Here is a 26,177-nt window from a genome sequence, read left to right on the forward strand (position 1 = left end):
AATGGCAAGGATATGTAGTATGTGTATTAAACACATGAATATACAACTGTACCCAATCATTTAAACTGGTTTTACATCAAGACACTTGGCATTTAAGCAAGTAAAATGAAGATATCATGCTTAGCTTCTAGAAAACTCTGCCACACTTACTCTCTGTCTGCAAGGTGCGAAGTAACCAGAGCCATAGAACATAACTACTAACTTGTATATCTAAATATTTGAAATAAAACTAATCACTTCTTGACATCTCCTCAAGGCAGATTTGGAAGGATCAGGTAAAATTTCTGGACACAATCCTTCAATAATTTGCTGTTACATATTGCTTATGCTTCTACACGTTAGCGTTTTAATGTTTAACCCCTTCAGGACCAAGCCCATTTTGGCCTTAAGGACCAGAGCGTTTTTTGCACATCTGACCACTGTCACTTTAAACATTAATAACTCTGGAATGCTTTTAGTTATCATTCTGATTCTGAGATTGTTTTTTCGTGACCTATTCTACTTTAACATGGTGGTAAATTTTTGTGGTAACTTGCATCCTTTCCTTGTGAAAAATCCTAAAATTTGATGAAAAATTTGAAAATTTTGCATTTTTCTAACTTTGAAGCTCTCTGTTTGTAAGGAAAATGTATATTACAAATAAAAAAAAAATTTATTCACATATACAATATGTCTACTTTATGTCTGCATCATAAAATTGACGAGTTTTTACTTTTGGAAGACACCAGAGGGCTTCAAAGTTCAGCGGCAATTTTCCAATTTTTCACAAAATTTTCAAACTCACTATTTTTCAGGGACCAGTTCAGGTTTGAAGTGGATTTGAAGGGTCTTCTTATTAGAAATACCCCACAAAAGACCCCATTATAAAAACTGCACCCCCCAAAGTATTCAAAATGACATTCAGTCATCATTTTAACCCTTTAGGTGTTTCACAGGAATAGAAGCAAAGTGAAGGAGAAAATTCACAATCTTCATTTTTTACACTCGCATGTTCTTGTAGACCCAATTTTTAAATTTTTACAAGGGGTAAAAGGAGAAAATGTATACTTATATTTGTAGCCCAATTTCTCTCGAGTAAGCACATACCTCATATGTCTATGTTAAGTGTTCGGCGGGCGCAGTAGAGGGCTCAGAAGGGAAAGAGCGATAAGGGGATTTTGGAGAGTACGTTTTTCTGAAATGGTTTTTGGGGGCATGTTGCATTTAGGAAGCCCTTATGGTGCCAGAACAGCAAAAAACCCTCACATGGAATACCATTTTGGAAACTAGACCCCTTGAGGTACGTAACAAGGAATAAAGTGAGCCTTAATACCCCACAGGTGTTTCACGACTTTTGCATATGTAAAAAAAAAATTTTTTTTTTTCACTAAAATGTGTGTTTCCCCCCAAATTTCACATTTTTCCAAGGGTCAATAGCAGGAAATACCCCCCAATATTTGTAACCCCTTCTCTTCTGAGTATGGAGGTACCCCATAAGTTGACCTGAAGTGCACTATGGGTGAACTACAATGCTCAGAAGAGAAGGAGTCATATTTGGCTTTTTGAGAGCAAATTTTGCTCGGGGGGCATGTCGCATTTAGGAAGCCCCTATGGTGCCAGAACAGCAAAAAATACCCACATGGCATACCATTTTGGAAACTAGACCCCTTGAGGAATGTAATAAGGAATAAAGTGAGCCTTATTACCCCACAGGTGTTTCATGACTTTTGCATATGTAAAAAAAAAAAAAAAAATTCCACTAAAATGTGTGTTTCTCCCCTAATTTCACCTTTTTGCAAGGGTTAATAGCAGAAAATACCCCCCAAAATTTGTAACCCCATCTCTTCTGAGTATAGAGGTACCCCATAAGTTGACCTGAAGTGCACTATGGGCGAACTACAATGCTCAGAAGAGAAGGAGTCATATTTGGCTTTTTGAGAGCAAATTTTGCTCGTGGGGCATGTCGCATTTAGGAAGACCCTAAGGTGCCAGAACAGCAAAAAAAAAACACATGGCATACCATTTTGGAAACTAGACCCCTTGAGGAACGTAACAAGGGGTACAGTGAGCATTTGCCCCCCACTGGTGTCTGACAGATCTTTGGAACAGTGGGCTGTACAAGTTTTCATTTTCATGGACCACTGTTCCAAAGATCCGTCAGACACCTGTGGGGGGTAAATTCATACTGCACCCCTCATTACATTCCGTGAGGGGTGTCGTTTCCGAAATGGGGTCACATGTGGGGTTTTGTTTTTTTTGCGTTTGTCAAAACCGCTGTAACAATCAGCCACCCCTGTGCAAATCACCTCAAATGTACATGGTGCGCTCTCCCTTCTGGGCCTTGTTGTGCGCCCCCAGAGCACTTTGCGCTCACATATGGGGTATCTCTGTAGTCGGGAGAAATTACGTTACAAATTTTGGGGGGCTTTTTTCCCTTTTACCTCTTGTGAAAATGTAAAGTATAGGGCAACATCAGCATGTTAGTGTAAAAAATAAAAAATGTTTACACTAACATTCTGGTGTAGACCCCAACATTTCCTTTTCATGAAGGGTTAAAGAAGAAAAAGCCCCCCAAACCTTGTAACGCAATTTCTCCCGAGTACGGCGATACCCCATATGTCGCCCTAAACTGTTGCCTTGAAATACGACAGGGCTCCAAAGTGAGAGCGCCATGTGCATTTGAGGCCTAAATTAGGGATTTGCATAGGGGTGGACATAGGGGTATTCTACGCCAGTGATTCCCAAACAGGGTGCCTCCAGCTGTTGCAAAACTCCCAGCATGCCTGGACAGTCAACGGCTGTCCGACAATACTGGGAGTTGTTGTTTTTCAACAGCTGGAGGCTCTGCTTTGGAAACAGTGGTGTACCGGACGTTCTTATTGGGGGAGGGGGGCTGTGTAAGGGTATGTGTATATGTAGTGTTTTTAACTTTTTATTTTATTTTGTGTTAGTGTAGTGTAGTGTTTTTAGGGTACAGTCACATGGGCGGGGGATTACAGCGAGTTTCCCAGCGCAAAATTTGCTGCATCTCAAGATGCGAGAAACCCACTGTAAAAGCCTCGCCCATGTGAATGTACCCTGTACATTCACAGGGGGGGGGGTGCATCAGCTGTTGCAAAACCACAACTCCCAGCATGCATGGTCTGTTAGTGCATGCTGGGAGTCATAGTTTTGCAACAGCTGGAGGCACACAGGTTAGGGAACACTGAGTTAGAAACAGACAATGTTTCCCAACCAGTGTGTCTCCAGTTGTTGCAAAACTACAACTCCCAGCATGCCCAGACAGCTGAAGGGCATGCTGGGAGTTGTAGTTCGGCAACATCTGAAGGGCCAGATGTTGCTGAACTAAAACTCCCAGCATGCCTGGACAGTCAGTGCATACTGGGAGTTGTTGTTTTGCAACAGCTGGAAGAGCACAGATTGGAGACCATTATACAATGGTCTCCAAACTGGGGCCCTCCAGATGTTGCAAAACTACAACTCCCAGCATGCATGGTCTTTTAGTGCATGCTGGGAGTTATAGTTTTGCAACAGCTGGAGGCACACAGGTTAGGAAACACTGAGTTAGAAACAATGTTTCCCAACCAGTGTGTCTCCAGCTGTTGCAAAACTACAACTCCCAGCATGCCCAGACAGCTGAAGGGCATGCTGGGAGTTGTAGTTCGGCAACATCTGAAGGGCCAGATGTTGCTGAACTAAAACTCCCAGCATGCCTGGACAGTCAGTGCATGCTGGGAGTTGTAGTTTTGCAACAGCTGGAAGAGCACAGATTGGAGACCATTATACAATGGTCTCCAAACTGGGGCCCTCCAGATGTTGCAAAACTACAACTCCCAGCATGCCCAGACAGCCAAAGGCTGTCTAGGCATGCTGGGAGTTGTAGTTTTCAGACTCCTAGAAGCAGCAGTGAAGATCTTCACTGCTGCCTCTGAGGACTACATACTTACCCGTCGCTGCTCGTCCACGTGGCCGGTCCCGCGCTGCTCCTCGGTCCCGCCGCTGGATCAGGTAAGTCCGCCGGTCCCCTCCTGTTCCCCCCCGTGTGCCGCAGGTCCCCGCGAGCCCCCGCAGCCTTCGTCCCCCGTTCTGCCCGACTTCCAGGGGCGGGCAGTGCGGGGGATCTGAACTTTCACCCCAGATCACTGTGATTGGTCCACAGGGACCAATCACAGTGATCGCTGACCAGGACCATCAATTGATGGTCCTGGGGGTGAAGCAGAAGTTGTCCCCTGCTGGAAACAGCGGGACTTCTGCCAGTTAACCCGTGCGATGCTGCGCATCGCCGGGTTAACTGAATGTCATTTATAAACGCCGGGATGCGCGAACGCACTGCACAACCCGGCGTTTATATATGCCATTCTGCGGGAAGGGGTTAACACTACAGCATTTTTCCAAGACGGTTTCTGCAGAGTGCAAGACTTGCTCTTCATATTTCTGTCCTTTCAGATTAAGTAATAAAAGAAGCATAAATTGTGGGCACGGACAAAACAGAGGCTATGATTTCTAATTACAACTCTATAATGAATGTACCCATTTTAACAGCATATTAACAAAACATTTGCAATTTCCATTTAATGCAACATATAATACAAAAAACTTTACTCATTAACAGGCTATTTTTATGTGTTTTCATCTAACCTTCTGTTGTCCTCTTTGACAACTGTTGAAATGTTGAACTGTTGAAGTGTTAAACTTGATTTAAACAATAGAGCACAAGGATCAAGCAGTTGAAATTCAACATGTCCAATCCTTCTTTCCCTGATATGATCTGTAAGGGTAAAGTCAGTGTAATGCTGGCAGCTGGTCACTACTGGCATACAGCCCGTAAAGCTGCTTAACTCAGCTGAGCCGCAAGCTTGGCTCCTTCTCCCAGCTGCAGCCATCCTCCTCTGTACTTTCACAGGTGGTGACAGTTTCTGGCGCACCAAGTAGGGGGCACACGTGTGTATGGGCTGTTTCTTTATAGGTCTGTGCATGCCCCTGATTCCTATGCTCCTCTATCTTTGCCAGGCAGCAAACACCCTTCCTTTCTGTGGTGCCTGAGCAATAGTGTAGTTAGTTTATCAGCCATGACATTAAAGAGTACCTCTCATTAATTTGATAAATTGTATAATGCCCCCATCATGATAAACCACCACTGCCTTTATTTTTTTTTTTTTTTATAATTTTTTAGTTTGCTACCTTGATATTTCTCTGTATTTTCTGCTCAGGTTCAGGTTCACAGACTTGGAAGGGGCATTATCCAGCAAGTGTGACATCATCTAAAGCCATACAGGGGAGAACTTCCTCCCTCACTCTGTAACCAACAGCAGACGGCAGTTAAGTGTGAGAGGAGCTATGATTGGATAAGGCTGGAAACCCCCCCCCCCCCCCCCAGCACTCCAGACTGCATTTAGTCCAAAGTCTGTGCAAAAGATGGGGGGGAGGGGGGATGTGTTCTGGACAAGTAGGGAGACACCGAGAGGCAGCTTTTTTAAATACAAATAAAACATAGAAAACTTCATTTTTTTAAAAAGTATATTAGAAATATTTTTTTTTAATTTACCATAAGGAGTGCAACAGCAAAAATTAGTTTTAATGAGAGTGCCCATTAACACCACTTTACTAATATTGTGTAAGTTGTTTCATGCTGCCAGCTGTGTCTTTATCTGTAGCCTCAGTGTATAGATACAGTCAAATCCTATGGCAGATCAATGAGTTTCATGCTTCCTTCCATCCATTTCTATGTCTAAAAGGTTATAGCCCTGATGACTACAAAACTGCAAGACCCCACAAAAGACATTAGCATTCTGGCAAATGCAGCATGATGACTAAGCTATGTGACTTTCCAGGCCAGAAGAGGCCTCAGCCACTGCACTCATCATGGCAACAGGTATAGGTGACTATAGGTCTTATTTTCTTCTGGGGAAAAAACGTGGGTGCCATTACTTATTTGGGGTAAGTCTGGAGAGGAAAGAATGGCAGAGCTCCTCATGGGACAAGTATCGTTTGATACACAGTGTGTTATCAAGCAAGTGATGTGCAGTTGGTGTTAGTGAACCACTCACCTTGCTTAGTTGTGTATATAGACACAACTACAAATGCGCTTGGATGATCATGCAGGTGGTCCAGCCTCCTGGTCCCGGATCTAGGAGTGCTCCTGGCCGGTAGGTACAGTGGTAAATATGAGAGTAAAAATTTACCAGGTTTTCGGCGCAATCTACCAAGGATGGGTCAGAGTTTCTTTTTTTTCCTCTCCAGACTTACGCGGGTTTAGAAAGATGTGTGTCTTGGAAAAGCATATAGGGTTGTGCTAAGAGCACAACACCTCAGTAGGCGTCTGGTTTTATATGATGCTCCGATCTGCAGCCATAGCTTGTCCGGAATCAGGGCAACAGGTCAGGTGGAAAATGCTTAGAAGTAAAAATCAAGTTTTCAGGCGCTGATCAGATGCAGTAGATAAGTAAGGACCCAAGGTTATAGTGCAAAAGGCTGATTTATTAGCACAACGTAACGCGTTTTCGGTCCGAAATGGACCCTTCGTCAGACAGGTGCACCAAATCTATATATATATATATATATATATACACACACACAGAGTACAAATGTGTTACACATGTTATAATATCCCCATTTTGAGGCTGCAAATCTTCACATTCAAACTCTTCTCAGTGGCGCAAGTTCCTCACAGCCTCCCATCCAGACTGACTCTTACCTAGTTTTAAAGTCCAAAGGAAAGTTATCTTCAGCATCTGGGCTAGTCTGATAACCTAAAATGGCCCCACTACTAAACTTGTTGTTCATCCACCGAAATATCCAGGTCCGATAACAGGACTTTCCAATGTCCCTAGCAGGTTGAACTTGCCAGATGTTTTATTTCCTTTAGGAAATAAAGATTTCCCCGGATACAATATGCACTTCCTGAAACCTGGTTTCCACATTCGATAAGTACCATGGGAAAATATAGGAATCCCCATGACCATTCCTGCCCCACAATGGCTCTATCTGTATAGTATATTTTATATTTGTTTCTATTGCATTGTGCATATCTTAACCCCTTCACATACAATGACATTAAAGTTCATCTGAGATTTCCTCACCTAGAAGCTCCATGATGTGCATTTACAAAATGATGATTTCACACAAACTGTGTGCGTGAGATCAATCACAGGATTCTGGAAGAGACAGACAACTAGGTTCCTGCTGTAACATATGGGATCAGAGAAACCTACTATCCTGGCCTTTTAATCTTTTTGATGCTGCATTCAATAAAGGGAAGGGGACACAAAGAATATTCTGCACAGGGTACCATCGAGCCTAAGGCCAGACATGTCTACCTCTCTAACAGAAACAGAAGGAGATATTTTAGTACTACCGTAATATCGCACCTAGGATGCCTGCTATTTAATAGCCAAGACCCAATCTCTAGCTTGTATATTCAAGCTGCGGCAAGAGTTTAACCCTTTCACTGCCAATTGCATATGTAATAAGTCATGAATTTAAAGGGCTGGGGTACAGTTACTTCATCTATGTTACTGAAGCTCCACCATCTAGAACATGGCGGTTGTTTTGTGCATTGCCCTGGTGGGCCTGGTTATATAATTTACCCCTTCTCATCACAAATCTACATTGCAGCGTGTAACACTCTGCTCAAATCCTGGTTTGGTTGGCTACTGGGTCTGGACAATGACTACCTTCCACTTGGACTCTTGATGCCACTCTGCTCCCATGCACCACAAGCCTCGTGCTCTCAGCGTCTGGTGTGCAGCCAGACTTCTCAATGCAGCTGAATGCAGAAGTTAGTTCAAATGATCAAATCAGGCTTCAGTTTTTTACTATATTACAAAGTGTAAAAAGTGTAGTAGACATCACACAAAAATTGTTTACTGGGTAGTAGCCCTACTACACAGTAAATATTTGTTGTAAGGGAATAACTGACATATTGCAAAACTGAAAAATCATGATGGGATTGTGATATATTGTGCAGCCCTGCACAGTTATGCCCTTACAAAAATGCTGTGATTATCTAGGCATTGCTGGGAGGAGCAACAGTGGGACATGATTATTTTTTTTTTGTCTCACTGTAGATTTTATAATAAAATGAGTGAAATCCTTACAAAGTACAATTGGTGGCGCACAAAACAAGCCCTCATATGAGTCAATAAGTGGAATACTAAGAGTATCGGCTAATAGAAAGCAAGGAAAATTAACCCCCCCCCAACACACACACACAAAAGAGAACAAAAAAAAATTAATTGGCAAGGTCATTAAGGGAAGTCACTTCCTCCAAGCACTTTATGGTGTAGAGCAGCCACGTAGGAGGGAGCAATATGTTCAGTCAATGATTGGGATTGAAAATTATAAGAGCGAAGGGGGCTGGGAATTGGCTATATGAAATGAGAAAATGGCTATATGAAAGGGGGGGAATGGTCATGAAATGGAGGGGATTTCACAATTCATTATATCACATTTGCATATTGAAATCACAATATATAGACATATATATTAACTGTATGGCATATACAAGGTGAACTTAGTCTAATGGCAGCTGTAGGCTTTGGCTGTCCGAGCATGCCGAGAGCTGTAACGGTCAGAGTTTGCAACTGTTGGAGGCACACTGTTTGCAAAATACTGCATTAGAAGTTACTTAGATCTAGTAATATAGCAACATAGTTCATAAGGTAGAAAAAAGACCAGGGTCCTTCAAGTTCAACCTATATCCATAATGAGTCCCTACTGAGTTGATCCAGAGGAAGGCAAAAAACCCTCATACTAGCGGTAAAAATTCCTTCCCAACTCCAATATGAAAATCAGAATAAATCCCTGGATCAACATTCTGTCCCTATAAATCTAGTATCCATAACCACCGATGTTATTATTCTCGAAATATGCATCCAGACCCCTTTTGAACTCTCACTCTCTTACAGTAAAGAACCCCCGTCTGTGCTGGTGTAGAAACCTTATTTTCCTTGTTAGAGATACAGTCCTGGGTATAAATAGATCATGGGAGAGATCTCTGTAAGGCCCCCTGATATATTTATACATAGTTATTAGGTCTCCCTAAGCCTTCTTTTTTCTAAACGAAATAACCCCAATTATGATAATCGTTCTGAGTACTGTAGTCCTCCCATTCCCCGTATTACTCTGGTTGCCCGTCTTTAAACCCTCTCCAGCTCCACTTTATCTTTCTTGTACACTGGTGCCCAGTACTGTACACAGTATTCTATGTGTGGTCTGACTAGTGATTTGTACAGCAGTAGAATTATTTCCTTGTCGTGGGCATCTATGCCCCTATGGATGCACCCCATGATTTTATTTGCCTTGGCAGCAGCTGCTCGACACTGGTCACTATAGCTAAATTTACTGTTAACTAAGACTCCCAAGTCCTTTTCCATGTCAGTCGTCCCAAGTGTCTTTCCATTTCATACATAATCCCAGCCCGGATTTTTCTTCCCCATGTGCATAACCTTACATTTATCAGTGTTTAACTTCATCTGCCACTTCCCAGCCCAAACCTCCAACCTATCCAGATTCATTTGTAACAGTGCACTGTCCTCTATAGTGTTTACCACTTTACAGAGTTTAGTATCATCTGCAAAGATTGCTACTTTACTATACAACCCCTCCACAAGGTCTAAATAGAATAGGACCCATGACTGACCCCTGTGGTACCCCACTAGTAACAGTAACCCAATCAGAATAAGTACCATTAACAATCCCCCTCTGTTTCCTATCACTAAGCCAGTTACTTACGCACTTACACACATTCTCCCCCAGCCCAATCCTTCTCATTTTATGCACCAACCTTTTATGTGGCACTGTAGACATAAATGTCTGATCAGATTTTATTTTGATCACAAATATTGCATTTCCTTCTAATTGAAGCTACATGACAAGCTTAGGGGTTATAGCTATCTAATTCATCCTATTTTAGTGTTTCAAAATTCTGGTAGGATATAAATCTATGTCAAGACCCAATAAGTGCAGTCATGTGAGGAATGAAAAACGACCTTTTCCATTTCACTTAACTGCCAATAAAAGAGGTGTGGAGCCATTTTGTGTCCCCATATGGGTAATACAATGACATTTCTACATTAAGTGTATTACATGTAAATAGCACTATTACCGTCACTAGAACTTAAAAATGTCTATATGAATGGTTTACCATTTCTTTATTTTTATGATATGCCGTTCTTCAGCTTTCCTGCACAGGAGATATATGTTTTTTAAATAATTGAAACAATGAAAGAGATGCCAGAGACCTCTGTAATAGGCCTTTTACTATAAAATTCAATGCAAAGCAGTAGTTGCATTCAGTTAATTTTAATGCCTCACTAAAAAGCCTGACACTAAATTAACTTACAGCCATGGCCCTGTCCTGCCTTTAAAATAATGCTTTCCTAAGTACTCCATGTACAGAATAAATCAAGGGGGATACCCGCTGGTTTTATCTGCAGTATACTTAAGAGCTTTGGATTGCCCTACCTATGCACAGTTCATAGTACACTGCATAGTTTCTACTATACCTTCACATAATAGTATCATATTTATTCATTATAAATTGTGAATAGGATTGGGCCGACCTATGAAATTACTTTTTGTGTAATACACTGCTACAGGCTATTTCTGCTAATGTACTGCAAAGCCAGTGCCCAGCACAGATATAGCAGTATCAATACAGCATACAGTAAACTGCTCATGTACCATTAAGAATTTACTAAAATTAGGAAAACAATAAATGCAATAAAATATGTACAAGTTTTATTTATCTAAAACAATTTTTACTGTATAAATAAATATAAATATGCAGTCATGGCTGTAAATGTTGGCACCCCTGAAAATTTTCAAGAAAATTAGGTATTTCTCACAGAAAAGGATTGCAGTAACACGTTTTGCTATATGCATGTTTATTCCCTTTGTGTGTATTGGAACTAAACCAACAAAGGGAGGAAAAAAAGCAAATTGGACATAATGTCACACCAAACTCCAAAAATGGTCTGGACAAAATTATTGGCACCCTTAACTTAATATTTGGTTGCACACCCTTTGGAAAAAATAACTGAAATCAGTGGCTTCCTATAACCATCAATAAGCTTCTAACACCTCTCAGCCGGAATGTTTGACCACTCTTCATTAGCAAACTACTCCAGGTCTTTCTTATTGGAAGGGCGCCTTTTCCCAACAGCAATTTTAAGATCTCTCCACAGGTGTTCAATGGGATTTAGATCTGGACTCATTGCTGGCCACTTCAGAACTCACCAGCGCTTTGTTGCCATCCATTTCTGGGTGCTTTTTGACATATGTTTGGGGTCATTGTCCTGCTGGAAGACCCAAGATCTCAGACACAAACCCAGCTTTCTGACACTGGGCTGTACAGTGCAACCAAAAATCCGATGGTAATTATCAGATTTCACGATGCTTTGCACACATTCAAGGCACCCAGTGCCAGAGGAAGCAAAACAACCCCAAAACATCATTGAACCTCAACCATATTTCACTGTAGATTCTGTGTACTTTTCTTTGTAGGCCTCATTCCATTTTCGGTAAACAGTAGACGGATGTGCTTTATCAAAAAGCTCTATCTTGGTCTTATCTGTCCACAAGACGTTTTCCCAGAAGGATTTTGGCTTACTCAAGTTCATTTTGGCAAAGTCAAGCAGTGGGGTCCACCTGGGTCTCCTGCCATAGCGTTTCATTTCATTTAAATGTTGATGGATAGTTCGCGCTGACACTGTTGCTCCCTGAGCCTGCAGGACAGCTTGAATATCTTTGGAACTTGTTTGGGGCTACTTATCCACCATCCAGACTATCCTGCGTTGACACTTTTCATAAATTTTTCTCTTCCGTCTATGCCCAGTAAGATCAGCTACAGTGCCATGGGTTGCAAACTTCTTGATAATGTTGCGCACTGTGGACAAAGGCAAATTCAGATCTCTGGAGATGGACTTTTAATCTTGAGATTGTTGATATTTTTCCACAATTTTGGTTCTTAAATCTTCAGACAGTTCTCTTCTCCTCTTTCTGTTGTCCATGCTTAGTGTGGCACACACAGACACACAATTTAAAGACTAAGTGAACTTCTCTCCTTTTTATCTGCTTTCAGGTGTGATTTTTATATTGCCCACACCTGTTACTTGCCCCAGGTGAGTTTAAAGGAGCATCACATGCTTGAAACAATCTTCTTTTTCCACAATTTTGAAAGGGTGCCAATAATTTTGTCCAGCCCATTCGGTGTGACATTATGTCCAGTTAGCTTTTTTTCTTCCTTTGTTTGGTTTAGTTTAGTTCCTTTTGTTTCTGTTATCATTGTTTTCAAAAAGTGATATCTCTTTATTATTCTTTTTCCATAAATGTATACATATAAAGGTTATTTTTTGTGTTGAGAGCTGTATTTTTCTGTTACACAATTTTTGGTACATATATTTTATTACACTGTTTTTTATTTAATATATTAATTTTTTGGTGGGAATGCAAAAGAACAGCAATTCTTTTTAAGGCCTGCTACAGTTTAGTTTTCTCCTCACTAATAACTGTGTTGTAAAAATTGCACGTGTAAAAATAAATAAATAAATAATTAAATTAAATAATAATAATACTTATTATAATTTTTTGCCCCACTACTGTGCTAGAAGGGGCGATCATCTGAGCAGTAATACAATGCTTTCAAACACACAGTAGGACTTGAACATGGCACAGCCTACCGGGCATTAGCTTTTGGCAGTCCTGGAGTCCCTTTGTCATTCCTCTAGTTGCCAATCGTGTTGCAGGGTGCCAATGGCCAGAAAGATGCAGCTTGATCTCTTTGACAAACACCTTACATGTAGTGGTTGCTATTGCCTTTGTGTGGAATCTATTTAATAGATACTTTTGGAAAATGTCAAAGTTAATTTAATGACACTATTACTTAAAGGGGTATTCCGGGCAAAAACATCTTATCTAAACCGCCGGGCTTCCGAGACGGGGACATAACGTCACACCACGCCCCCTCCATTAATATCTATGGGAGGGGGTATAACGGCCGCAATGCCCCCTCCCATAGACATGAATGGAGGGGGCGTGGCGTTATGTCACGTTCCTGTCTCGGAAGCCTGGCGATTTCCGAAACTGCAGACGCAGCTACGCATAGAATGCGGGCTGCTGCAGGGAGATCGCGGGGGGTCCCAGCGGCAGGCCCCCCCCACGATCAGACATCTTATCCCCTATCCTTTCGATAGGGGATAAGATGTTTTTTGCCCCAAATACCCCTTTAAGCTTCCCCAGACAGAGGTGCAGAAAACTATTTCTTCTCCTCCTTCTGAGCTCCCTCCATAGTTGAGGTAATTCTGATATCCATTCAACGCACAATATAAATTAGAATGTGTGCGAGGTGGCTGTCAGTAACACAGAAACTCTGCAGGTATCTCAGCAGGACAAGAGAAAGGCTCACTACAAAGCTATATTATCCATCATATATGGACATCTTTGGGGGTTTCCCATTGGGATCAGGCAACACACCCTCCTTCATGTCTACATGTTGCATCATTTTTTTTTTTCAATTATAAGTATATATTAAATTTTTCAGTCAAAGAAATGTGAACATAAAGCAAATGACAGCATATGACAGTCAATCGTACATAGGAGTGGAAACGCAACATAAAGGATGACGACAGACATCGGATCATCAAATGGCAAAGCAAGTCGGTATAAGTCATACATAGGACCCGGTTAGATAATAATCCACTCAACCGGAAGGGGGAAGGGGGGGGGGGGGGGAGGAAAAGAGATGTTGCATCATTTTATCGGAGGTACACATTGGGGTTCCTCCCAACCTATACATCCAACAGGGCAGTTTGTGAACCCAACCTATGGGATCACATGCCCTAAAGGTACTGTAATGATGAGGCATCGAAAAGTTTAAAATTGTGGATAAATAGTTCCCTTCATGAGTTATTAAACTGTTGGAGCATACAAGAGGCCAATTCTTACTCCCCCATGAATAGTGCAGAGGATAACTAATACAAGCTCTCCCAAAGGATGCTGAAGTACAGTAAATTACACAGGCAGATAGCTGACATGGCTTTTAGAAATAGTATTGATTCAGTTCAGTGCTCTTTGTTGCTGAGTGTAAATTACTCCTGAGTTTTTAAGAGAAAAAAAAAATGTTCTGGTACAGTGTAAGTCACAAGGGAATACCATAGCCTAATAGCCACGACAAATCTGATGCTACCTAGCTCTAGTAAAGTATTTCACGCATAAAGAAGGTTCAAATGCTCAGTTTAATGCTTTGATTTTGAGTTATTCTTTATGTATACATACAGTATTTCATAAAAGTGATCATACCCCTTATAACAAGAAAAAGGCATAGCTACCGGCACTGCTGTGTTAACGGCAACAGGCTTGCAACAGGTGGGATAAATGAAGCATGAATCCTCTAGGGGTGCTGCGTCCAGGAGAGAACAAATTCAATGTCCAAATTAGAAGAAAGGTAGACAGCACTGACCAGGAAATAGCTTCAACTTCTTCATTTTGCTGAACAAACGTGTCAGATCAAAGGAGCGGTGTCAAGCAGGTATCATGGTGGAGACGCCGGGGATCCAGCGTGGAGGTAACAACTGTGTCGTACTTCCGTACTTTTTCAGACCACCGTGGTCTGAAGAAGTACGACACAGCTGTTACCTCCACACTGGATCCCCACTGTCTCCGCCATGATACCTGCTTGACACCGCTCCTTTGATCTGACACATCTGTTCAGCAAAATAAAGAAGTTGAAGCTATTTCCTGGTGAGTGCTGTCTACCTTTCTTCTAATTTGGACACATCCATTAATGTCTAAACCTTGGCGACAAAAGTGAGTACACCCCTAAGTGGAAATGTTCAAATTGGGCCAAATTAGCCATTTTCCCTCCCTGGAGTCATGTGACTTGTTAGTGTAGTAAGGTCTCAGGTGTGAATGGGAAGCAACAGTCTTAAATTGATGTCATTGCTCTCACATTCTCTAATACTGGTCTCTGGAAGTTCAACATGGCACCTCAGAGCAAAGAACTCCCTGAGGATCTGAATTTTTTTGTTGTTGTTCTACCTTAAGATGGCCTAGGCTATAAGAAGACTATATATAAGTGGTCAAGACTATACAGAGGTTTCACAGGACAGGTTCCACTCAGAACAGTCTTCTTCATGGTTGATCAAACAAGTTAGGTGCACATGCTCAGTAGTCTTCAGAGGTTGTCAAATAGACATATGAGTGCAGCCAGAATTGCTGCAAAGGTTGAAAGGGTAGAGGGTCAACCTGTCAGTGCTCAGACTACGCGATTCACTGCATCAAGTTGGTCTGCATGGCTATTGTTCCAGAAGGAAGCTTCTTCCAAACCGTTTGCTGAAGACAAGCAGACTAAAGCAAGGATTACTGGAACTATATCCTGTGGTCTGATGAGACCAAGATAAACTTGGTTCAGATAGTGTCAAACGTGTGTTGCGGCAAAAAGTTTAGGAGTACAAAGACAGGTCATGGTCTAGGCCTGCATAAGTGTTGCTGAAACTAGAAGCTACAATTTATTGAGGGAACCATAAATGCCAACATGTACTGTGACATACTGAAGCTGAGCATGATCTCCTCCCCCCTTGGAAACTGGGCCACAGGGCAGTATTCTAACATGACAGCAACCACAAACCTCCAAAATGACCACTGCTTTTATTAAAAGCTGAGTGTAGAGGTGATGAATTGGCCAATCATGTCTCCAGACCTAAACCCTATTGAGCATATATAGGGCATGATGTCATCATAGAGAAGTGGAAGAGGACTTCAGTGGCAACCCGTGAAGTAGGGATCGACTGATATTGATTTTGTAGAGCCGATACCGATAAACTATGAACTTTCAGGCCGATAACTTATACCGATATTCCATGCATTATATGGGCACATGACAGGGTAGGGGCTTTATTGTGCCCCCACATATAATGCCCCACTGTCATGTGCCCCTCATATATAATGCCCCCTGTCCTGTGATCCCCACATATAATGCCCTATGTCCTGTATTCCTCACATATAATGCCCCCCTGACATGTGCCCCTCACTTATAATTTGCCCCCCCCCTCACTTATATTTTGCCCGTCCATACCACACCCGAGCAATGGTCACCTTTCCCAAACGCTGCTCCGTTCTTGCAGTGTGAGTGAGAGCTGCGGGGACGTGAACTCCGGGCACCGGCACGATGATGTGATGTCATCGCGCCGGCCTGCCGCTGATGGCGTCCCTGCGGCTCTCACTCACTGCAAGAATGGAGGAGCATGTGAGAAAAGTGAGGGAGTGGTGGAACGGGACAGCTGACAGCTCCCGCTCCACCATGCTGTCAGGGAGGGGCAACAATCTCGTGGGGGGGGGGGGGGGAATTGCCCCGTTGCACCCCCCACCACCACCACCACCTGGATCCGCCACTGCTTCAGGACCGGGACTGAAGTCCCGCAATTCGTGTGCCTTGTGCGCATGTCTTGTTTTGCGGTGCAGAACACCGCTGGACGCATTATTGGCAGGTTAGATGCCGATACCGATAACTGATAACTCTCAAAATCATGAATATCGGCCGATAATATCAGCCAATACGAGATAATAGGTCAATTCCTACTGTGAAGCCACTCTGTTTAAAGCACAGGATAAATCTACTGTTTCCTTCCCCTCTTCTTGTACATTGTAAGCTCCTGCGGGCATGGCCCTCTCACCCTCTATATAAGTCTGCAATTTAATCTGTGGCACTTCATTGGTCCTGCATTTGTATTATGTTCTTTAATCCTTATCAAATGTAAAGTGTCCTTGAACCAAGGGCGCTAAGTAAATAAATGAATGAATGAATTAACAATAATAAATGTAACCCTGTTTTCAGTTTCAAACTAAGGACAAGATAAGACTACCTGTCAATAATGAGAATCATTATTTATAGGCATTGGCCTATAAAAAAGGTAATTAGCCCATGAATGGTAACTTTTATGCTTAAAAAGGCCAGCTTTATTCCCTGTACCTTTAGAATGGTAAAGACAAAATGCTATTATCCCCAAGCACAAACAGTCTAAAGAGTACAAGACTATCTTCAAAGTCATATGTATTGCAGTTTCAAGAGTTCAAAAGATCAAAGTCTACTAGTCATGGACCTGCCAAGAGCCTTCCAGGATGTGGTGGAAAGAGGAAAATTATTGGGTGAACAATATCAAAGTACAAACAACAATGAGGAACTTCAGGCTGAAATGGAGAAATCTGTGGTTGCCAAGGGGAGTTTCATTCATCAGAAAAGTTTAATACACATAGTATAGTTGCCTCAACAACCGCACTACCCAGTGTGGCCTGTGTCCTCTCATATTGGAACTAAAGATCGCACAGGGCCAACTTATAGGACTTAGACTTTCAGCTTTAAGGTATGTTCTTACTTATGAATCTCCGCCCAGTCCATGCATAATTCCATCAAAAGGATAAACATGTTCATTCTTTCAGTATTTCCCAAATTTTACACCATTGAAATTACTTAGTGTGGATGATTCAAAGGAAGATCTGTTCACACCAATGCTAGATTAGTGAGTGGAATGCCCGAGAAGAATTCCACATGAAGATTCCATAATACTTTGTTTAAAAAAAAAAAAAAAAGATGTTTTCTATGTTTTATTTGTACTTAAAAAAGCTGCCACTAGGTGTCTACGTACTTGTCCAGAGCACATTTCCCCAATCTCTTTTTTAATTAAATTTAGAATATTTTCCTAAGAGAATATTTAGATTAGTATGTTTTTTTTGTTTTTTACTGATTTTACTGATTTTTAGTGTTCTGTATAAACAGACATGCAAATAAGAAACATTTTAACCCCCTCTGCACAGTAAATAACTTTTATATCCTTGCAGACATTACAGGGTTCCCTAGATGCCACCTTATTGCCAAGAGTTAGGGTCTATTCACATGGCAAAATTTCCGCCTCAAATTAAAGTCCATAGACTTCTATGGGATTCCATCCTCCCATTCACACTTCTGAATTTCCGCTTCCACTTGCAGAAATTCCGCAAGTGGAATTTCAGAAGGTTGAATAGGACTGCGGAATCCCATAGAAGTCTATGGGCTTTAATTTGAGGCAGAATTCTGCAAACAGAAATTCTGCCATGTGAATACACCCTTATTTGTGTGTGACAGGGCATTTTTGTCACAGTACCACATAAGACTCTGTCAGTGTGACAGCCTGATTCTGCCAATGGCACTGGGCATAAGGTCAAATTCCGGAAGTTAAATAACATGCTTCAGGCACAGGCACCGGTTATTTAGCCCATTAAGCTTGGCGTAATGGGAAGTGGTTAAAAGGGTCAACAGGGTTCAGTAAATGAACAATACTTGCTTCATAATAAAAGATTAATAAATTATACAATCTATTAAAATCTCCACAGATTTAATTCCGCACTTGCTTGTAACCTTTGCTGTGTACTTCTGGTCATGTAAAAGTATGAACACAGGTAAATGGCTCCCTACAAGTGGAGCTCCCTATAACTGTACAGTAACAAGTTGTACATGTGTGCCCTACACATAAAAAAGGCAGCATTTCAATTTTTAAAAATCAATGAAGGTTCACACTCAATGACTAAGACAAAATCTAACAAAAATTTAGGAATTTATACAATTGGTAAAGAATACATGTAAACTGCACACCATCTATTATAAAGTGAATAAGCTTCATGTGCGAAAATCAAAAAATCTTTTTAAGCCAGTAACTGCTCCAGTATGGATTAGATATATAACCTGCTTTTACAGAGGTGAATAGCACAAAGCCTTGTCCCTGCCTATCTAAGTTTTATCTCTGTTTTTTATTTTATTTCCTCTAACAAAAGGTTCTAGAAAGTTAGATGGCTTCACTTGAAACTGGGCTTAGCATGTGCAAATTAAACAATGGGAAAAGGAGCAGATTGGGCCCAAATAATAATGAACATAACATCGAGATTCATCAATTTCTGCAGCTAACAGCTTATTGTATGATTTAAAAATAAATATAACACTTTAATTTAAAACAAACACATAGCTTAAAGTTTACACACGTAAAACTGTTTGTTATGGCTCTGCCTTCTGATCCCGGCAGTGCAGCGGTTGCACGCGAACCCCGGACTGCCGCTTACCTTTCGCCCCGTCCACTTCTTTCCATGCTAGACCTTTTCCTTACATTGCCGGGCACGCTCGCTTGCGAGCCCCGCTCTGTTCCTCTCCTTCTGTCCGTCCCTGCCGGCACGTGTCCCCGCCTTCTAGGGCGCACACATGCTAGCTTTTCTAAATTTAAAGGACCAGTGCACCAATAATTGGTGCTTGTCCTAAACCAATCCTATTTAGTTTCGGCACTTACTCCTGTTCCCTGCTGGATCTTTGTGCCCTAGTTGCCAAGAGAAAGCGTATATTTGCCTTGCCATGAATCTGATCCCTTGATACATATACTGACCTTGCTCCTGTGCCACCTGCCTTCTGACCTCCTGCTATGTGACCTGACTTTGCTTCATTGCCGCCTGTCCTGACCTCCTGCCTGTCCTAACTACGTCTGTGCCTCATCCTTCCTGTGCCATGTTATAACTGAGCACTAAATGATAAGATTACATTCTGTGTAAATGTCTGGACATACCTGCCGACCAGCTCTGATTTCTCGAAAAACATTCTCATAGCAGACTTCTTCCATATCATGGAGTTGTTGTGTCTAGAAAATAGGAAGACAAAATTATATACTGGAAAGAACAAAAAAATAACAGATACATGTCTAATGTATGGTCTGCAGCGTGTGTATCATAGCTTTTACAACAACCTTAAAAACTGAATAAATTTTACATTTTAATAAAATCTCTTTAACCCCTTAAGGACCCAGCCAATTTTCACTGTAGGACCCGGCCATTTTTTGGACATCTGACCTCTGCCACTTTAAGCATTAATAACTCTGGGATGCTTTTACCTTTCATTCTGATTCCAAGATTGTTTATTCTACTTTATGTTAGTGGTAAAATTTCATCGATACTTTCATCATTTCTTGGTGAAAAATTGCATTTGATGAAAAAATTGAAAATGTAGCATTTTTCTAACTTTGAAGCTCTGTGCTAATAAGGAAAATGAATATTCCAAATAAATTATACATTGATTCACATATACAATATGTCTACTTTATGTTTGCATCATAAAGTTGACATGTTTTTACTTTTGAAAGACATCAGAGGGCTTCAAAGTATAGCAGCAATTTTCCAATTTTTCACAAAATTTTCAAAATCTACATTTTTCAGGGACCAGTTCAGTTTTGAAGTGGATTTGAAGGGCTTTCATATTAGAAATACCACATAAATGACCCATTATAAAAACTGCACCCCTCAAAGCATTCAAAATGACATTCAAAAGGTTTGTTAACCCTTTAGGTGTTTCACAGGAATAGCAGCAAATTGAAGGAGAAAATTAAAAATCTTCATTTTTTACACTGGCATGTTCTTGTAGACCCAGTTCTTAAATTTTTACAAGGGGTTAAAGGAGAGAAATCTTCCTAAAATGTGTAACCCAATTTCTCTCGAGTAAGAAAATACCTCATATGTGTATGTCAAGTGTTCGGCGGACGCAGTAGAGGGCTCAGAAGGGAAGGCGCGACAATGGGATTTTGGAGAGTGAGTTTTTCTGAAATGGTTTTTGGGGGGCATTTAGGAAGCCCTTATGGTGCCAGAACAGCATAAAAAACCCACATGGCATACTATTTTGGAAACTACACCCCTCAACAAGGGGTACAGTGAGCCTTAACACCCCACAGGTGTTTGATGACTTTTCGTTAAAGTTAGATGTGTAAATGATTTATTTTTTTCACAAAAATGCTGATTTTCCCTCAAATGAATTTTTTTTTTACAAAGGATAATAGGAAAAAATTCCCCCCAAAATTTGTAACCCCATCTCTTCTGAGTATGGAAATACCCCATGTGTGGACGTCAAGTGCTCTGCTAACGAACTACAATACTCAGAAGAGAAGGAGTCACTTTGGCTTTTGAAAAGCAAATTTTGCTGAAATGGTTTTTGGAGGGCATGTCGCATTTAGGAATGTCGCATTTATGCTGCCAGAACAGCAAAAAAAAAAAAAAAAAAACACATGGCATACTATTTTGGAAACTATACCCCTAAAGGAACGCAACAAGGGGTACAGTGAGCCTTAACACCTAAAATGCGTTTCCCCCCCCCAAATTTTACATTTTTACAAGGGGTAATAGGAGAAAATGACCCTCAAAATTTGTGACCCCATTTCGTCTGAGTATTAAAATACCCAATGTGTGGACGTCAAGTGCTCTGCTGGCGCACTACATTGCTCAGAAGAGGAGGAGCACCATTGAGCTTTTGGAGACAGAATTTGGTTGGAATAGAAGTTTGGGGGCCATGTGTGCTTACAAAGCCCCCGTGGTGCCAGAACAGTGGACCCCCCCCCCGACATGTGACCCCATTTTGGAAACTAAACCCCTCACATAATTTAATAAGGGGTGCAGTGAGTATTTACACCCCACTGGCGTTTGACAGATCTTTGGAACAGTGGGCTGTGCAAATGAAAAATTACATTTTTCATTTTCACGGACCACTGTTGCAAAAAATCTGTCAGACACCTGTGAGGCGTAAATGCTCACTGTACCCCTTATTACATTACATGAGGAGTGTAGTTTCAAAAATGGGGTCACATGTGGGGGGGTCCATTTTTCTGGCTCTATGGGGGCTTTGTAAACACACGTGGCCTTCAATTCCGGACAAATTTTCTCTTCAAAATCCCAATGGTGCTCCTTCTCTTCTGAGCACTGTAGTAGAGCAGAGCACTTTACATCCACATATGCTGTAAAATCAGCCACCCCTGTGCAAATCACCAATTTAGGCCTCAAATGTACATAGTGCACTCTACCTCCTGAGCCTTGATGTGCGCCCGCAAAGCATTTTACGCCCACATATGGGGTATTTCCGTACTCAGGAGAAGTTGTGTTACAAATTTTGGGGGTCTTTTTTTCCTTTTAACACTTGTGAAAATAAAAAGTATGGAGCAACACCAGCATATTAGTGTAAAATGTTTTATTTTTTTTACAGTAACAGGCTGGTGCAGTCCCCAACTTTCCCTTTTCATAAGGTGTAAAAGGAGAAAAAAGCCCCCCAAAATTTGTAGTGCAATTTCTCCCGAGTACGGAAATACCCCATATGTGGCCCTAAACTGTTTCCTTGAAATACGATAGGGCTCCAAAGTGAGAGAGAGCGCCATGCGCATTTGGGGACTAAATTAGGGATTGCATAGGGGTGGACATAGGGGTATTCTACGCCAGTGATTCCCAAACAGGGTGCCTCCAGCTGTTGCTAAACTCCCAGCATGCCTGGACAGTCAGTGGCTGTCCAGAAATGCTGGGAGTTGTTGTTTTGAAACAGCTGGGGGCTCTGTTTTGCAAACACTGCCGTACAATATGGTTTTCATTTTTATTGGGGGGGGACAGGGTAAGGGGGTATATATGTAGTGTTTTACCCTTTATTATGTGTTCGTGTAGTGCAGTGTAGTGTAGTGTTTTTAGGGTACGTTCGTACTGGCAGAGGTTTACAGTGAGCTTCCTGCTAGAAATTTGTGCCGCAGCGAAAAATTTGCTGCATCTCATACTTGAAGCAGGAAACTTACTGTAAAACTGCCCGTGTGAATGTACCCTGTATGTTCACATGGGGGGGGGGGGGGGGGCAAACCTCCAACTGTTTAAAAACTACAACTCCAACCATGTACTGACAGACCGTGCATGCTGGGAGTTGTAGTTTGGCAACAGGTTGGAGGCACACTGGTTGCTTCTCAATTATTTTCTGTCATGCCTCCCCTAGGAAGAAGAAAACATTTTGCATGACTGTAAATAGTATCATTTGTCTATAAAATTGTTATAAGTACACCTCTGCATAACACTGTATCCTTATTAACGTATATGAGGCTCTGTACACTGACAACAAGCAGGGCTCTGTACACTGAGGACAAGCGGGGCTCTGTACACCGACAGCAAGCAGGGCTCTGTACACTGACAACAAGCAGGGCTCTGTACACTGACAACAAGCGGGGCTCTGTACACTGACAACAAGCGGGGCTCTGTACACTGACAACAAGCAGGGCTCTGCACACTGACAACAAGCAGGGCTCTTTACATGGAGGACAAGCAGGGATCTGTACCTGAGGACAAGCAGAGCCTGTACGAGAGAGAGCAGGGCGGCGGGTGCACTGCTTGGTGGCACAGTGAACTCCGACATGGTGGGCTGCTGCGCTTAGACGTGAGGTCACGTCACCCCGGTGACGTGACCTCACGTCTGAACGTAGCAGCGCGCCACGCCGGAGTTCAAAGCGCCTCTGCCAGGCAGCCACACTGACAACCCAGGGCCGTAAGTAAGATCCAGCCGTAGAGTTGCTAGGCAACTGACACCGTGTGGGACGCCGCTTGCGAGTGAGTCGGGCCCCCCTTTACGGAGCCACTATTTGAGAAGCACTGAGTTAGGTTCTGTTACCTAACTCAGTATTTTCCAACCAGTGTGCCTATAGCTGTTGCAAAACTACAACTCCCAGCATGTACTGATGCTGGGAGATGTAGTTATGCAACCGCTGGAAGTGCGCAACTACAAAAAAACAGTTTGACTACAAGTGTACACACATGTCCAGGAGGAACAAAGAGGTACATCACAGTGCACATATTCGGAAAGATTCATTAAAACTTGCACAGAGGAAAAGTTGACCAGTTGCCCATATGAACCAAACATATTGCTTCTTTTATTTTTCAGAGGTCTATCAAAGAAGCAATCCGATTTGTTGGTATGGGCAAATGATCAACTTTTCCTCTGGGCAGGATTTGATAAATCTCCTCCATTGTTATTTCATTGATAGTGAAAGAACTTACTAAAACCGACAAGTAAGAGGTGTTGACATGTTCTCTTTAATGTCCTCACAGAAAGCACAAGAGAATAGAGTAAGATTTGCATAGACGACTACCAGGGATGGTACCACTGAGGCTCACTCAGCATAAACTACTTGGATGCTAACATTACTATGGCCCAGATACGGACAATACCACAGACAGCAATCAGGGCTAAACACTGAACATTTCATGTCACTTCATTATAGTATCTAAGAGATTTAATTGAACATATTTACCGTATATACTCGAGTATAAGCCGAGTTTTTCAGCACGATTTTCCGTGCTGAAAACACCCCCCTCGGCTTATACTCGAGTGAACTCCCCCACCCGCAGTGGTCTTCAACCTGCGGACCTCCAGAGGTTTCAAAACTACAACTCCCAGCAAGCCTGGCCAGCCATCGGCTGTCCGGGCTTGCTGGGAGTTGTAGTTTTGAAACCTCCGGAGGTCCGCAGGTTGAAGACCACTGCGGCCTTCGACATCATCCAGCCCCCTCTCACCCCCCTTTAGTTCTGAGTACTCACCTCCGCTCGGCGCTGGTCCGGTGCTGCAGGGCTGTCCGGTGAGGAGGTGGTCCGGTGGGATAGTGGTTCCGGGCTGCTATCTTCACCGGGGAGGCCTCTTCTAAGCGCTTCGGGCCCGGCCTCAGAATAGTCACGTTGCCTTGACAACGACGCAGAGGTGCGTTCATTGCCAACGTACTTCTGCGTTGTTGTCAAGGCAACGCCTCTATTCCGGGCCGGAAGCGCGGAGAAGAGGCGCCCCCGGTGAAGATAGCAGCCCGGACCACCTCCTCACCGGACAGTCCTGCAGGACCGGACCAGCGCCGAGCGGAGGTGAGTACTCAGAACTAAAAGGGGGGTGAGAGGGGGCTGGATGATGTCGAAGGCCGCAGTGGTCTTCAACCTGCGGACCTCCGGAGGTTTCAAAACTACAACTCCCAGCAAGCCCGGACAGCCGATGGCTGCCCGGGCTTGCTGGGAGTTGTAGTTTTGAAACCTCTGGAGGTCCGCAGGTTGAAGACCGCTGAGGGCGAATGATGACAAGGGGATCATGAAGGGGGGATGTGTGGGATGATAAGGGGATGATGAAGGGGGGATGTGCGGGATGATAAGGGGATGATGAAGGGGGGATGTGTGGGATAATAAGGGGATGATGAAGGGGGGATGTGTGGGATGATAAGGGGATGATGAAGGGGGGATGTGTGGGATGATAAGGGGATGATGAAGGGGGGATGTGTGGGATGATGACAAGGGGATGATGATGAGGATGTTAATGACGGGTCTGGATGATGACAGGGGGGGATGATGTATTTCCCACCCTAGGCTTATACTCGAGTCAATAACTTTTCCTGGGATTTTGGGTTGAAATTAGGGGTCTCGGCTTATACTCGGGTCGGCTTATACTCGAGTATATACGGTAACTTAAGGGGAATATTGCATTAATAATTACCGTACATTAAATCCAGACCCTTAAAGCCAGGGATTGTGAAATATACCATATAGTAGTAATGTTTAGGGAAATATGCATGTTTACTTAAGCGATTCTGAGAAAACAGGATATAATTTAATGCATGATGAGCAAAAGTGAATTTCCATAACTAAACAAGTAAAATGCCATTCTAGCATTTTAAGAAAAGCAAACATCTTCAATGAATGGCAATATTCCCTATCCTAATATGTAATATGCCACACTACACAGACCTTATCATACACTAGCAGAACACTATGGAAATTGATTTATATGCTGCATAGCTGTCGTATTGTCTGCTATAGTTTTATTTACGTTAATATTCTAAATAAGTTTTAGAACTATATTCTTTTTTGTCTTCCTTGTGCTTACAAATTTACTTTAGAAGGACAAAAATGACAATGAACTAACTTTATAAGAATTACTGCATAATAGTAAAAGCAAAGTAAAAAAAGTAAAAAAAAATAATAAAAATTACAACAATGGCAGTTGCTGGCAGAGTTACAGCGTACCTCTCATGCCATAGTCAATTTTGTGGAAAATGACTGCACTTTTTTCAAAATAACATGCATTTTAAATCTGGTACCAAAATGCCTGAATGGGGCGCTGTTCTCTCCGCTGCATATCACTAGGTTACTGCTTCCCGCTCCATCACCACACACCCATCTCCAGTGTAATGTGCTTCAATGGCACTGGGTCTTGCACTGTAAATGAGGGCTGTATGATTTGTCTAAAAAGCATGAGAAGTACCCTTTAAGTATGATAAGTATATTAAAGGGGTACTCCGCTGGAAAACTTTTTTTTTTTTTTATCAACTGGTGCCAGTAAGTTAAACAGATGTGTAATTTACTTCTATTAAAAAAATATGAATCCT

At 42.2% G+C, this 26,177-nt stretch overlaps 1 protein-coding gene across 6 annotated transcripts in view; it reads right to left on the reverse strand.

Annotated features, from left to right (window-relative positions):
• ASCC3 (activating signal cointegrator 1 complex subunit 3) overlaps nt 1–26,177 on the reverse strand; it is a 764,501-nt gene that overhangs the window by 389,013 nt on the left and 349,311 nt on the right. For all 6 annotated transcript variants that reach the window (XM_056566195.1, XM_056566194.1, XM_056566190.1 and 3 more), the window contains one exon: nt 19,554–19,625. In XM_056566195.1, coding sequence (XP_056422170.1) covers nt 19,554–19,625 — 72 coding nt within the window. The remainder of the gene's footprint in view (nt 1–19,553; nt 19,626–26,177) is intronic.

The sequence above is a fragment of the Hyla sarda genome, chromosome 3 (assembly GCF_029499605.1).
Source record: "Hyla sarda isolate aHylSar1 chromosome 3, aHylSar1.hap1, whole genome shotgun sequence".
Taxonomy (NCBI): Eukaryota; Metazoa; Chordata; class Amphibia; order Anura; family Hylidae; genus Hyla; species Hyla sarda.